Here is a 16,239-nt window from a genome sequence, read left to right as displayed (position 1 = left end):
AGCAGCAGAATGAAAGTTTTGTAGTTCGGACACATCTAGAATCAACCCTCGTGAGCTGAAATCTAAAGTAGCATAGAAAAATAACAAAACCACACAAAGAAAAGGTGCCCACGATAAATTCTGACCCCCAAAATAATCGTTCCATCTTCCATATATTGAACGATAAGTCAATATTTTAATTATCGTGGTAGGGCTCCTTGGAACCCTGAGTTTGGGAGCACAATGGGCACCTGTTGGACGTCACAATCTGGCTTATGTGTGGAAAAAAATGGGGGTAAAAATGAAAAGATCTGGGGTAGCTCTGGTGCCAAAAGCTGAGTTATTGAGGAGCCAGGCGTGACGAAGCGGTCCACAAAGAGGAGCGCCCCCTGCCAGGCTCGGGCCAGGGGCAGAGCAGCGGAGAGACAGGCTGTTTTATCAACCAAAGAAGAGAAGGGTTCAACCGCGCATGAAGCACCATAAGAATATTTATGAGTGGAATTCACATCGCAAAAAAAAAAAAAAAGGGGGTATTTAGATTTTCGGGCAGTTTTCGGTCAGGAAGCGGGGCGAGTTTTCTATGGGACGTCCTGTGTGTGACGGGGCATTGGGTGAGCACTGTACGGCAGGGCAGACAGTCTGGAAACTATGGACAATGCTCTATTCAAAACCTTCCATAAAGTATTAGAGGAGTCATGTTTTAAAAATAAACCGCTCGGTGGCTACCAGTTCCAATTGTGGATTCTGAGGACGGTTTTAGTTTTGACCCTATATAAGTGCCAACAACTAAAATTAAACGACATTCAGAGTAATAAAGGTGCGCCAAAACTTAAGTTGGAAAAAAAATGGTTGAAATTAGGTTGGGTTTTTTCATATTTTTCCAATGTTTGCCAAGAAAATTCAACTATAAGTAACCTATCCAAGAATACTGTGTGGGAAATTAATAATTAATGGATTACAAGCACGTTCAAAAGACTGGGGCCAAGACTATTTTGTCAAAACACGCACAGCAATTAAGCAAATAGGAACTTGTTTAAAAGTTTTGCATTATCAGTATCCTCAATTAAGAAATAGTTGGGTCTATAACTTAAACTACACTGTCAAACAAACTTATAATCGTAATTTTGCGTAATTTTAACTTGGTTACTTTGACTGATTCATGGTTTAGGTTGAAAATAACTTTTGGAAACTTTTGGTTACTTCATAAATACCGACTATAAACTAAGAAAAAAATAATTCCCGTGTAATTTGTTTGGAAAGTTGACAGTATATTGTGCAAAATGCAAAACTATCAGCGCGTAAATGGCTGACCGTGCGCCTACACGACGTTCCCAGTGTCCAGTTTTGGGCCTGCCCCGCACTAAACCCAGCTCCACGGAGCCCACAGACCTGTCCCACAGCGAGATACATTATCCACGTCTACGCACTGAAACCAGACGTGAACCTGAGCCGCAAACAATCCTCGTATTTTCACCGAACGCTCATTTCACGAACTAAATGACACTGTACTGTTTTACTAGTGTCTCTGGAGCTCGCAGTGGAGTGGCACAATGGGGGGAAAAAACGCGTTCAAAGCGGGCCCACGGCGTCAACATCATCCACTGCTGCGCGTAAAAACCAACCGCACTCCAAAGACAAGAGGGGGGGATCTATTCGACACCAGGCACCAGGCTGCAGCTCCAGATCCAGACTGGGACACGGGGCCTGGACGTTTACGCGCATAACAATGTGGAGAAATGTTCCTCCAGCACCGCAGTGGATATTATAGCTCTCCATTACGCACATCTACCGAGTATAAAGGCTGGTCTCATTTCGGCAAACGCAGAAAAAGAAGGCGAGGCTGAATAAACGCACGATCACACCGAGGTTTCACTGCAGATTGTTGAAAACCAGACACTAAATTGCTATAATTTTGGTGTTTTGCGCAGAGCGGGACTCAATTCGGTGTCTAAAATCGTGTTTGGTGTGTGTTGGGGAGCGCGTAAGGCTGCGGGGTGCGTGCGCTCGCCGTGCACTTACTTGGTGTTTGTTGTGTTCCAGTATATGGACTCGAGGATGAGCGCCCGGGACAAGTCCAATTTGAAGGCAATAAACAAAACTCCAAGGTAATATCTCCACGTCGAGTCCCCCATGGTGGTTCCGCGTGCGTGCAATCCGTGCCAGAGATGTGTCCAGAAAAAAAAAAACTGTGGCAAAACAGAAAGACTCCTCCTCGTGCGGGTCGCGTCTGCTTGCCGTTCAGCGTATATCCCGGTACGGAGACGGCTAGAGCATCTCCAGGAGCCCAAAGGCGCACGGCCGAGGTTGGAACAAGAGAGCGCGTCTATCTATATTCTCCCCTTGTTCAGAGCGCACACTTCTTCACCTCGCTCCCGTACATCCCTAGGAGAGAGAACAAGTGGCCGAGGCAGGAAAAAATTAATAAAAAAATAAAGAAAAACTGAGCAAACCAACTGCAGCAAGTAAATCCCTTTGCGTTTTTATAGTCCACAACAATCCACCGGACGCGTGAGCAAAGAGGATAAAGCAGAAATAGACAAACAACGAGGAAAAAAAAAAAAAAAAAAAGAAAAGCGAGATGGCTGCTGGTGGTGGAATGACTTCGGAGAGAATTCAGCTGGTGAGCATAAAAATGACCAAAACAAACGGATGATCAAAATGGAGCAAATGGATCAAATATGAAAATGGGAGAAATCAAACGAGCTGGAATGGAAGTTCTCATTACATAGAGGTCCACCAGAAGAAGTCCAGGAGAGGAGAAAGAAAAAAAAAGGCGCGGATAAAAAGTGCAACCTGTGCCCGCGGCTCAAGTCCTGCTTATCCGCATAGAAACTGCACACAGCGCCGTGGTGGGGTTGAAGGAGCTGGTTTCTGCTGCTGCTGCTGCTGCTGCTGCTGCTGCTGACTCCCAACCTGGACGCGAAGTAACTGCGAGTGACCGCGACTGACTGGGAATATTTGCTTGAGCAGTGTTCGGCGCGCTGGCTCCGCCTCCTCCGCGGCTCCTGATTGGTGCGCGCCGCGGGATAGACGTTGGGGAGCTGTGCTGTCAATCAAGCCAGGGGGGGTCAGCACGGGAGTCACAGCGAAGAGGGAAAAAGACATATAAAGAGGTTATATTATTTACTTTTACGCACAAATATACGCGTAAATATCACCGGATTTAACATAAAAATCACGTTGTACTCTAAAGGAACAGACACAGCGCGTTCATTTGCGCGACAAAACAAATATTAGCACTGTAAAATAGCTCATCACTTTGTTTGATTATGCTTTTTTATTATTTACTTTCAAGCTAATTTCCCTAAAAAAAAAAAAAAAAAAAAAAGTGTCCCCCCCAAAAGCGCGCACAACAACAGTAGCCCGGTAAGGAATGCATGGAGCTTACCTTGCAGCGCGCGGAGCAGCACAGCCAGTTTTTCCAAAGACCACGAGCGCCCACTAGCGGATGCGCGCGGAAGGAAATGCAAGTTCAAAGAGAGGGGCATTGATTTAGATGTTTCTGCGTTTTGACAGAGAAATGCAACTTGTGGAAATGTGGAAATGCGTTTTTAAATATGATATGAATGTTGACCGATTACAAAAAGTACAAAAACAGACCATTTTGACATTATTACATTTAGAAAAGTGGCTCTGAAAGTTGGTTTCTTGAGGCTGTCTAACACACTCCTAATATTTTAGATTTTGTGAATTATTATTGGTAATAGTGGTATGGTAATGGTAATGCAACTTGTGTAAATGTGTTTTAAATCTGGTATAAATGTTGACTGATTACAAAAAGTACAAAACAGACCATTTTTACATTATTACATTTAGAAAAATAGCTCTAAAAGTTGGTTTCTTGTTAGATTAAGACTGTCTAACAAAACTATTGATATTTTAGAACAGACATGTCAAACTCAGGCCCGGGCACCAAATTTGGCCCATAATATAATTATATTTGGCCTGTGAGATCATATTAAATATGTATTAGAGCTGCCCACTGACTACAGATAGACTATAGACACATTATTAATAAAAATAATTGGTTATTATTTTATATTCTGCTTGGTCTGGATTCAATGTTTAAGCAAAACTATTATTAAACATTCATTTTAATAAGAAAAGGTTTAACATTACAGATCTTGAAAGAAGAGGAAACATGCAGATGTTGTTGAACTTTTTCATTAACGTTTGTCCCACGACTTAGTTCCAGTTTTTAATTTTGGCCTCTGATTTAGATGTTTCTGCATTTTGACAGAGAAATGCAACTTGGGTAAACGTATAAATGTGTTTTAAATCTGATATGAATAGTGACCGATTACAAACGTACAAAAAACAGACTATTTTGACATTATTACACTTAGAAAAGTGGCTCTAAAAGCTGGTTTCTTGTTAGATTAAGGCTGTCTATCAAAACACTACTGATATTTTTTAGACTTTGTGAATTATTATTGGTAATATTGATATGGTAATGGTAATGCAACTTGTGTAAATGTGTTTTAAATCTGATAATAAATATTGACTGATTACAAAAAGTTGCAAACAGAGAATTTTTAACTAATTAATTACCTTTATTACATTTATAAAAGTGGCTCTAAAAGTTGGTTTCTTGTTAGATTAAGCCTGTCTAATAAAACACTGTTGATATTTTAGACTTTGTGAATTATTATGGTAACAGTCTAACATAAAATTAAAGAAAGATTGTCATTTTAATTGTTTAGGTCAGTATTTAAAACCTTCATTGCTCATTAAACATGGCAAGTGTGTATTAAAACAGAGTTGTAACGTCTGAATTGTGATTACTTTTAATAATAATGTAAGAAAAGTACTTAAATATTTGTAAGCAATACATTATTTTCACAGATTAATCGAACACGTTAGGCAAAATGTATTTATTTTTAATGTAAAGTTTGTAAGAATTCTGCATTTTTCAGTATTGCGTCGCAACTTTTTGTCGCATTCTTTTAAAATTTCTGACTCTGTTGTGTTTTTTTTAACCATTTGGCATAAGAATTTGTCAAATATTGTATCTTAACTAAGCATGGGTTAAAAAAAAAAAAGAATAATAATGTGACTGAGCACAACTTTTTTGCTTTTGACGATGTATGTTTGGTTTAATAAAACGTGTTAGAACCTAAAAGTAGACAGAATTCAGACATACAAAAACACAATTGTCGAAACCCGGACAAAGTCTAAACAGGGACTGAGTCAGGACCAGACAAGCCTGGATTAAACCAAGCCTAAACCAGGACTAAAAATAGGCACAGTTCTCTAACAACCTCATGAACTCTAATAATTTTAAGACTTTCCCAAACCTTTTTTACTTCCAATATACATTTCTCTCTACACACTTGACACGCGGATCTTTTGTGTGTGAAATAACGCTCGCAGGAAGTTAATGCCGCTCTTTTAATCTGCGCTAATAAACGTTTCCTTACCTTTGGCTGAGCTCGGGTCCGCGCCGCCTGAATACGCATCCGGACGACCTCCTCCTGTTCACACAAGCCCAGAGTGTGGATTCCTGCTCGGCTTCTCACTGGAAAGACACAGGGGCTTTTCAATTAGGGTCGGCTTGTTAACTGCAATGCAAATTTTCAGATAATGATTCAAGAATGTTTTTACAGATAAGAACTATATCACTGTAATCGTTGAATAAACATACTCTTAATGTATTTTAATAGATAAGCTGTTGGTTAGAGTAGGGCAATTTCAGTAACCAAATTAAAAGGCACAGTATGAAGCCAAACTATCTGGAAGAGGAAAGTTAAAACCATTCTCCATGAAGTTATATAAATGTAATGCCATACTGTGGAACATTATAGATAAATGTGGTAAAATCTCTCAGTCGTCCAGGTAGAATCCAAGCCAGGCTGGTGCCACCTAGCGCCTCCGCTCATTTTAATTTCTCTCCAGTGACTTAGTCAGGAATCGGAATACACTAGATGGTTTGCGAAAACCCCAGAAGTGAGAGCCAATCAGCAAAGAGCCATATATTCAGTGTTGTCAACGATTCCTGAGATCGAGGATTTAAAGCCGGAACAAAGAGAATGTTTGGTGAATTTTGTCAAGGGGAAAGACGTTATTGTCCTTCTTCCTACGGGATTTGGGAAAAGCTTAATATACCAGTTATCCCCGTTAGCGGCGCATTACATACGTGACTACCAAATATCAGCGATTGGTTAAATGATAAAAAGTACCCGCCTACTGTCGAGCGAACGAAATCTAATGCTGCGAGGTCAGACGGTTTGTATGAAGTGAAATGAAGTGAAACCGGCTGATGAATCAGGCTTGTAGAATCCATGGCAAAAGGAGAAATTCAAATGGTTAACTGGACAAAAGTTTTTTGGTCGAAAGTTTATTTTGGTTTATTCGACCAAATAAATTTCAGTCCAGTTGATAAATTTCTCAAACATTGGAAAAACATTTCCATGGAAACAAGCAAGAAGACACTCTCCTCAAGAGTCAGGTTTGTGGAGATGCAAGCTCGCGCCGAGTTAGGAGGCATGAAGTTTTTCACACAATCAAACTACCATATTTTTATTTTAAGCTTTTTTGGTTAAAAAGTAACATTCTGTGGCTTTAGGGAGCATGTTTTTTTTTATAGATATATATATATATATATATATATATATATATATATATATATATAAGCTCAGAGTCTTACCTTTTAAATGCAATTTATTTTATGTTTTTGTGTGCTTCAGAGGCTGAGATATTAAGGCTTTTTAGGCATTGACAGTTGACCTTCAGGAGATAAGGACCTTTACCTTAGAATAGCAGGTTTTTAAAGGTGTTTTTTGCAGGAGTTTTAGATGTAAATGGGTTAAATAAATCTAAACGAAAAATAAAAATAAGGGACGATGAGAACAAGATCAAAACTCAAGTGAAGATAGCCTGATTTTAGGAAGGGCTATTCATTTTTACTTGACAAGACACATAACATTTATGCCACAACTAAAACGTTAAGGTCTTCTCCTTTGTATTTATAAAACAGTATCATTCAAATATAGGCAATGTGGAAAGCTTAACAACAATTCTTGATATTAGGGATGTAACAATAACCAAAATATCATGATATCGTATTGTCAAAAGTGTCACAATAATATCGTGGACTTTGTTCTTTGCTTAAATGCAGGTTTTATAGCAGCAACAGCTTATAAACATCGGAAACTACATATCCCATGATTCATTTCAGTGCAGACAACATGAAGAAATGTGTTTTTTACTTGAATTCTTGGGATTATGACGGTAATAATCCACACCAAAATCTTGTCAAGGTATTTTAAAAGGAAAAAAGTGTCCCATCTACGATAATATTAGAGTCTCCAAAATATAATAAATATCGTACTGTGAAAAACATATCCGTGAAAATACTGTACAGAGAGATTTGGATATCGTTACATCCCTGCTTGATATGCGTAATTATCTAGGCTAATACAAAGGAGTCATCTAAAAATAAAACTAAATAACTCTCCCAAAAATAGACTAACCAATAAACAAAATCAGAATTCGCCGTCAAAATCATCACTTCCAACCAGGTGAGCTTCCCCTCTCAGCAAACGCACAAGCCCTGATCAAATTAAACCGTTAAAAAGTGTGAAATCTCGACACCTCTCACTGTGGAGGTCACATTATGAGCCCGTTCACAAAAAGCATGAGTTTGTTTAAGGTGCGACATTTCAATGAGCGTCAAATGGCTTTTTAAAGTGAAAAGGCTCAAAGGGTTTATAGCTACAGCGGAATGAAAATGTGTTGATTGGGAAAGCATAATGGTTGAATCATTTATGCAAGTTGGTGAAATTAACTTAAAACTTACCGTGTATATGTGGGAAATTGAGTTATTCTTTATGTCAGGATCTGAAAAAGAGTTTACCATATTTTTCGAACTATAAGCCGCACTTTTTTCTCGGTTTGGGTGTTTCGTGTGACTTATGCTCTTATAGTCTTGTGTGTCAATATCTGCTGCTTCTATTACTCCTGTACCACTGTTACGTCGCTCTACTGCGCATGTCTCCTGTAGAAATAGCCGCTGTCTCGCTGCAAATAGTGAAATATTCAGCTGTAAATGGTAATTGAGCAGCAGAAAGAAAGTTTGGAGTGAGCGAGAAACTTGTGAGGGACTGGCGGATGTTACGAACCAGTGCTGGGGACAAAGGAAAGTAACGCAAACAAGATGTGAAGGAAGGTAAGTGGCTTTTATAAAGTAAATGTATGTAAGTATAATAACAAAAAAAAAAAAAAACATACTACAAATCTGAATTTCCAAATACAACTAAACAATACCTCTATTGTTAATCTTCATGATTATTTATGTTTTGATTTGTTTTTATTATGATTTTAATGTATTTCTTATTCTGTAAAGCACTTTGAATTACTTTGTGTACGAATATACAAATAAACTTGCCTTGCCAAGGCCTAAGCCGAGCCAAACGATCAATAGCGACCCATAGAGTCTCAAAATTCTCAGTAGCAAAGGGATGTGACAAACACACGTCTAGCAACGACTGAAACCGACATCCAGCCGCTCGGAGGAACAGGAGCACAGCACTTTTATTGGACGAGGTGATGGGATGTGTAGGAAGGGGATTGGAGGAGCGGGACGTCAATCCTCCAACCAGGCACGAGGAACATCGGAACCCGCCCAACAGCGACGGGACCACGCCCCACCAATCAGGCGCCAGGTACCACACAGGACATGTAAATATGGAAGGCACACGTGGTAAAACAAACGGGGAGCGGCGTGGCGAGGCGGAGCCGGGCCGCGAGCTGTAACAGTGGAAAACGTGGATGGAGAACACAGTTTCACGGTAACCGAGCGGGTGCACCATGTAACTTTCCTGAAGTCACTGGATGAATCGACAAAACCTGGACTTCAGTGACACCAAAACCATCCTGTCGGGATTCAGAAAGACCGGAATAATTCTAACTGGAACTGATGCTGAGTCTGACGACAGCGACACAGAAGAGGAAGCAGCGCTCTGTTTACATCATGGATCTACGGTTTATCCACAGAGGTTGTGCATAAATGACACCAAGGACGAAGAATTGAATGGATTTAGTGATTTGGAGTGAGATGGAGAGTTTGGTAAACTTGTTCTGTTCTGTTGTTTATGCTATAGTTATCTGGAAAAATGTTCATATGTGACATTAACATATTCTGTTGCTGAATTTCAAGATGAAATGTCGGTTCCTGGTCTCTGATTTTACAAAATAAATTTCCTCAAAAAGTGCGACTTATATGTTTTTTTCTTCTTCATTGTGCATTTTTTGGCTGGTGCGACTTATGCTCCGGAGCGACTTACAGTCCTGAAAATACAGTATTTTATTATTAATATTACTTTAGAAAGATGACAAACTTGGGGTGACCAGTTTGTTGTGGTTAGTAATAAAAAAAAATTGTGAAATGAGAGCATTTAAGGAAAAATGTTACGCACGTGGCCCATTCATGACGAACGTATCAGTATAGAAACATTTTCTTTGTGTTGTGGTTGTTTTTAAGCAACTTTTCTTTATTTTACCTAAACAAATGACAGTTTTTGCCTCACGAGATCAAGTTTTCATGGTTGAATATGCAAGCTGGCTAAATTACCCTAAAACTTACCGTATATGTGGGAAATTGAATCATTCTTTATGTCAGCATCTGAATTTTTTATAATTTTTTTATTTTATTATTAATATTACTTTAGAAACATGACAGAATTAGGGTGACCAGTTTGTTTTGGTTGGTGATAATAAAACTGTGACGAAAATGTGTCAGTATAGTCACATTTTCTTTGTGTTTTGGTTGTTTTTAACAACTTTTCTGACAACAAATGACAGTTTATGCCTCTCTTTACTGTTGGCAAGGGATCAGATTGGTCAAAAAAAGGGAACAACAATAACATTTCTTAAATAAAACTGGGATAAAATGAGTGGTTTTGGATAAATCTGCTTGGACAGGGGACACATGGCTCAAACCTGGGACTGTTCTGGGTAAATTAGTCTATTTTGTCTGGTCACAATACAGAAAATAAACTAGATTTTTTTTTTTTTTTTAGCTTTAGCCTGCTAGCCAGTGTTTCGGGTTAAAATATCTTTCTTTTATTGCGCGCATTTTAGCTCCATTCACTGTATTTTATTTTATTTTTTTAACAAACTCTTTTCACAGCTTCGTCTGACTGAATTCCTCTGAAAAGGAAACGTCGTGTTACTTGTTTTTCGACCTTTCGCTTCCTCCGTGCCCCCCTCCGGTCCGCGGGGCTCGGTGCGGTCCCGAAGCCGGCGGGCAGTGCGCTCTCCGCGGCGTAGCTGTGCCCCCGAGGTCCGCTAAAGAAAAGCCCCAGCGGCGGCGCGGAGGAGCTCCACACGAACCCGCCTCTGCGCTCCGGACCCCCGAGTTTCTGTGGAAGAGCCGTGAATACCGGGGATGTGAGGGTAAAACTATGATCAAAACCAGGACCGGAACAGGACTAAACCAGGTCTAGACCCGGACTCAAACAGGGGAATTGTAAAGCCCAGTTGGAATCATAACAAATGTACAATGGCAAAAGACGAATGTAAAATGGACTAAACCAATTGGCTAAGAGGACAAACCAGGACTAAACTAGGGCTAAACTAATCAAAATAGACTTGTGGGTCTAAGGATCAAATCAGAGTAGGGACAACCAGTCAGATCTAAACCAGGATTATTTCAAACCCAGGACTAAACCAGGAATCCATGTATCATTTGTTCAATCGTTTTTCAATATAAAACCAAAAATAAGAAAATAAAAAAACAACTATTTTCTTCATTATCTGTCTCCAAAACCAAAATGAAAAAATCAGATAATGATTTGTTTTTTCAGTTTAGATTTTGTGTTTAAATGAATAATGGAAAAAATGGATAAAAGCCATTTCTCGTGTCCATGACTTAAACTGTAATGCTGGACTTTTGCGAAGCATATGGACTGAACCAGGACTGAACCAGGTCTGGGACCAGACGGGAAACAGACTGGGACTGAGACCAGGACTTAGGCCGGGACCAGACTAGGAACAGGACGAGGACTTACACCGGGACTGAGACTGGGAACAGGACCAGGACTGAGACCGGGACTGAGACTGGGACCAGACCAGGACTGAAAACAGTTTAGTCCTGGTTTAGTCCTGGTTTAGTCCTGGTTTAGGCCTGGTTCAGTCCATATGTGGCGAAAAAATCCAGCATCGCAGTTTAGGTCACGGAAACGGGAAAATGCAGTTTTTCATTTTGGTTTTGGACACAAATAATGAAGAAAATAGTTGTTTTTTTGTTTTCTTATTTCTGGTTTTATATTGAAAAAAGAATGAACGAATGATACACAGATTACCAGGCCTAAACTAGGACTAAATCCAGACCTAATCAAAAGGGACTTATGTGTCAAAGAAAAGCAACAAAAGTCTATGTAGGCAACCTTTATATTCAGAAAATAGACAAAAATTAAAGCTTATTATATAAGGATGTAACAATAACCGAAATAACATGATATTGTATCTTCAAAGTTCTCACAATAATATCACGTACCATCATAATATTTCAAATTACAAGTCTCTTTGCTTAAATTAAAAGTTATGTTGCAACAATAGCTAAAAAAAAGACAGAGGAGGGTCTTCTGCTGCTTGTCCAAAAACAAAAGAAATGTGGTTCTTTGGCAATATCATGCAGGTGACTTTGTATATAAATAAAAAGTATATAAGTAGATAAAAGTTACATAATGTCCCTTTAACTAGTACAACCAGGTCTTCAGAATCAGGTCTATACCAGGACTTAACTAGAACTAAACCAGGACTTAATCAAAATGGTATTGTGGATATAAATAACTATTAAACAAAAGCAGGAACTTACAAACAGGATTTTGGCGACATTTCACACCCAGGAGGACAAACCCGGTTCCAAACTGAATCCACAAACTCAGGTCCGGGAAGTGTGAGGAGGAATGCACTTCAGACAAGAAAACCTCCAGCTCTGTCGTCGTCCAATGATAAAAGATCAAGTCGATTACACTAAAAAGGTGATGAAACATGACAGGCAGCTGATGTGGGCTGTTGCTCGTGTTTGCAGAAAGTTGCATGAGTGTTTTTATTGTAAAGTTTCCGAATGCCTGGAAGGTCACACGACTTGGTGAGATAGAACCAGTGCTAAATATTTATCATAGTTTTACATCAGTTAAGAGAAAGTTTGTGACAGAAACTATAAAATACAGGAAGTGGTGCTAAGTTTTAAAACGGAAAACCTCTACAACAGAGAAAATTCCAGCAAAAACACAGGAATAATATACATACTTGTATCTATATTATACATACTTGTCACTATAAAATAAATAAATACATAATTATGAATAACTAGCAGGGATGTAACAATATACAAATCTCTTGGTGCGATATTTATTGCGATATTTTGGAGAGGATAGGACACTTTTTTGCTTTTAAAATACCTTGACAAGATTTTGGTGTGGATTATTACCATCATAATCCCAAGAATTCAAGATAAAAACATATTTCTGCATGTTGCTGCGCTGAAATGAATCATGGGATATGTAGTCCCCTATGTTTATAAGCTGTTGCTACTATAAAACCATGTATTTAAGCAAAGAAACTTGTAATTCGATATATTGTGACCATCGTTATGGTTCTGAATGTCAGGACAGGCCTGTGTAGACCGTCGGGTGACCAAGGGTGAAAGGACCGGCGAAGAGTAGTCCTGGTTTAGTCCTGGTTCAGTCCTTGTTTGGTCTTGGTTTAGTCCTGGTTTAGACCTGGTTTGGTCCTGGTTTAGACCTGGTTTAGTCCTGATTTATTCCTGGTTTAGACCTGGTTTAGCCCTGGTTTAGTCCTGGTTTAGTCCTGGTTTAGACCTGGTTTAGTCCTGGTTTAGCCCTGGTTTAGACCTGGTTTACTCCTGGTTTAGACCTGGTTTAGTCCTGGTTTAGTCCTGATTTAGTCCTGGTTTAGCCCTGGTTTAGACCTGCTTTAGTCCTGGTTTAGACCTGGTTTAGTCCTGGTTCAGTCCTGGTTTGGCCCTTGTTTGGTCTTGGATTAGTACTGGTTTAGACCTGGTTTAGACCTATCTCAGTTCTGGTTTAGTCCTGGTTTAGACCTGGTTTAGACCTGGTTTAGTCCTGGTTTAATCCTGGTTTAGTCCTGGTTTAGACCTGGTTTAGTCCTGGTTTAGTCCTGGTTTAATCCTGGTTTAGTCCTGGTTTTAGTCCTGGTTTAGTCCTGGTTTAGTCCTGGTTTAACCTGGTTTAGTCCTGGTTTAGACCTGGTTTAGTCCTGGTTTAGGCCTGGTTTAGTCCTGGTTTAATCCTGGTTTAGTCCTGGTTTAGTCCTGGTTTAGTCCTGGTTTTAGTCCTGGTTTAGTCCTGGTTTAGACCTGGTTTAGTCCCTGGTTTAGTCCTGGTTTAGTCCTGGTTTAATCCTGGTTTAGTCCTGGTTTAGTCCTGATTTAGTCCTAGTTTAGACCTGGTTTAGTCCTGGTTCAGTCCTGGTTCAGTCCTGGTTCCTGGTTCAGTCCATACACGGCACAAAAGTTCAGCAGTTCAGTTTTCATTATTTTGTTGAACTTAAAGTCATAAATAACACATTACAGTTACACTTGCCCAACAGTGGTAATAACTGGTATAATTTAGACAAGTTTTGGCCCTTTTTGACATTATAGTTTCTTGGTAACAGTTTTGGAATTACCCCGACGTCATATTTAACTTCATAAACCTCAGCAACATTTCTTTCTGAGTGTTGTAGTGAAGTGAGTAGTCTAACCTGGCACGTACAGCTCGCCAGAAACAAAACATAGTTAAACGTGGTTCCCAAATGAGTCTATCTGTGCTTCCTTGATTGCAGGAAACATGGTGGTGGAGAGCCCGGGAGAGCCTGGCACCCGGGAGAGCCTGGCACCCGGGAGAGCCTGGCACCCGGGAGAGCCTGGCACCGAGCGCAGTCCAAGCCGCAGAAGAGGTGCGTCCCCCGGAGAGGAGACGGAGGAGGACGCTGGGCCGGCTGGAGGGAAGAAGAGGGGCTGGAGCTACGTGACCTGTGGCCGGGCGGCGAGCTGGGGGCGACGGGGCCTCAGTCTGACTCCGTGTGGGAAGTACACGAACAACTCAACTTTTACAAACAAAGTAAGTTTACGTTTTTTTTTCAGAGTTAGACGTAGTGTGAGGATTTGAGTTAAAGGACTTGTATTACACTATTTTCTTATCTGTTACCAGTGTTGGGGAGTAACAGATTACATGTACCGGAGTTATGTAATCAGAGTACAAGTTAGGAGTAACTGTATTTAGTTACAGTTACTGTTTCAGTGAGTGGTAATTGGATTACAGTTACTTTGTTGAAATAAATGGATTACACAGCGGTATTTTCCTCTTTACACATTTTGGGCTATTCCCTTTTTTTTTTGTTCGGTAATTCCACTCATTGCCAGACACTAAACCAGGTCTAAAACCGGGTCCAAACCAGTTCTAAACCAGGTCTAAACTAGGACTAAACCAGAAATAAACCAGGACTAAACCAGGACTAAAACCAGGGCTAAAACCAGGTCTAAACTAGGTCTAAACCAGGACTAAACCTCTAAACTAGGACTAAACCAGGACTAAACCAGGTCTAAACTAGGACTAAACCAGGAACTAAACCAGGTCTAAACTAGGTCTAAAACCAGGACAGGTCTAAACCAGGACTAAACTAGGACTAAACCAGGACTAAACCAGGTCTCAACTAGGACTAAAACAGGATTTAACAGAACTAAATCATGCTGGGCGGACGTGTCTCCTCTTCTTTTATCAATAATACTTTTAATTTGGTTCAGTAAAGTCTGGGCTTTTTATTTTCTTTTATCAGACAAAACATCTTATGTTAAGATTTCCTCATCTTTGTTCCTCTACAACAAACCAAGTAATCCAAAGTATCCATATTACGTTACTCACTTTAAGTAATTTAATGAATTCCATTACAAACTATATTTTGAGGGTGTGTAATCTGTAATCTGTAGGGGAATACATTTTAAAAGTCACCTTCCCAACACTGTCTGTTACCATGTTGTTTCCTCTTTAAAAATATGCCTGGAGTTGTGTTTTGTTTCATTCATATGTTTAAGTAACCCTTTATTATTAGTCTGTCTACATTCCCAAAGCTCAAAATGCTCTGTTCCAACTTGTGATGTCATGTGGTAATGCGGTAATACAGGAAGTGCTCCATTGCGCCTTACCTCACACTAGAATCATTTGGAGATTTGCAGCCCTGCCCATCTCTACTGGACTAAGGCTACGTTTAGACATAGTCGGGTATTTTAAGAAACAAATATTTCCCTCTCTTTGTTTTCCAAAATAACATTGTGCACACAGCATCATTTTCAAAAAAGTTTTCTTTTACATCAGTCCGCATAAATATGCCATCAACTAAGGTCGTAACGTCGTAACTACACGAAGCCTCTGGGCGGAGCCTGGATTAGATTCAAACTTGTAACATTTATTTCATTAGAGTTGTAAGTTTTACTCAAAAGTATCTTGAAAAACATGCATTATTGAGCGGGCTCGCCTCTCCACAGATGTGTTAAAGATGTGGCAAAATCGCTGACCTCATTCGTCTCTGGTCATGGATATGAAACATCAGCTGTGTGCAAATGCAAACATGTGAAAAGTGTTTCAGCAGAAGAAATGTGACTGCTGCTCTGATGCTTCATCATCATCATCATCATCATCATCAGAGCAAAAGAGAAACACTGGTTGCACTTCTGGCGTCAGCTCCTAAAACTCTGTTTATCTCACTTTACACACAAACACGAAACTGTAGTTTTTCAGAATCTCCACTGTAGAGTTTTTAGAAAGATTGTTTTCATTGGTGAGTTTGCCGTTTGAGTGTAAAAAATACAAACGAAGGGAAATGTCTTCATTTAAAAAAAATACCCATGTACGTGTAAACGGGGCCTAAAGGTAAAAATAAAACTACTACATGACATCACAAGGTGGAACAGAGCATTTTGAGCTTTGGAGATGTGAACAGACTAAACATAAAGGGTTACACAAACATGTGTGAATGAACGAAAACACAAGAGTTTTTATGTAATAAAAAAAACACTGCTGACACAAGTGACGTGTTGTTGTTTTAAAAAATCATTATCATGATTTTTTTTTTTTATTGTTTTAGAGTGACGACATTTCGCTGCTCATCGCCGCCCTGGATCGTACCTGGACGACTGAGAGCCTGCAGACATCAAAATGATGTGATTATTTCAGCACATTTGAACAGACTATCAACAGACCTTTTCATCATTTTGGTTTCATTCAAAGTATTCGT

The 16,239-nt window shown here is 39.6% G+C and overlaps 1 protein-coding gene across 1 annotated transcript in view; it reads right to left on the bottom strand.

Annotated features, from left to right (window-relative positions):
- efnb2a (ephrin-B2a) overlaps nucleotides 1–2,908 on the bottom strand; it is a 62,299-nt gene extending 59,391 nt beyond the window's left edge. Inside the window, exons 1-2 of the mRNA XM_055148644.1 lie at nucleotides 2,773–2,908; nucleotides 1,999–2,361 (exon numbers count right to left, since the gene is read on the bottom strand). Coding sequence (XP_055004619.1) covers nucleotides 1,999–2,111 — 113 coding nt within the window. The 5' untranslated portion in view covers nucleotides 2,112–2,361; nucleotides 2,773–2,908. The remainder of the gene's footprint in view (nucleotides 1–1,998; nucleotides 2,362–2,772) is intronic.
- Between the last annotated feature and the right edge of the window lie 13,331 nt (nucleotides 2,909–16,239).

Source organism: Boleophthalmus pectinirostris, unplaced genomic scaffold, assembly GCF_026225935.1.
Source record: "Boleophthalmus pectinirostris isolate CB_2022bp ecotype Guang Dong unplaced genomic scaffold, ASM2622593v1 HiC_scaffold_1, whole genome shotgun sequence".
NCBI classification, from domain to species: Eukaryota; Metazoa; Chordata; class Actinopteri; order Gobiiformes; family Gobiidae; genus Boleophthalmus; species Boleophthalmus pectinirostris.
The sequence above is the reverse complement of the archived record's forward strand: the minus strand, read 5'-3'. Positions and strand labels throughout refer to the sequence as shown.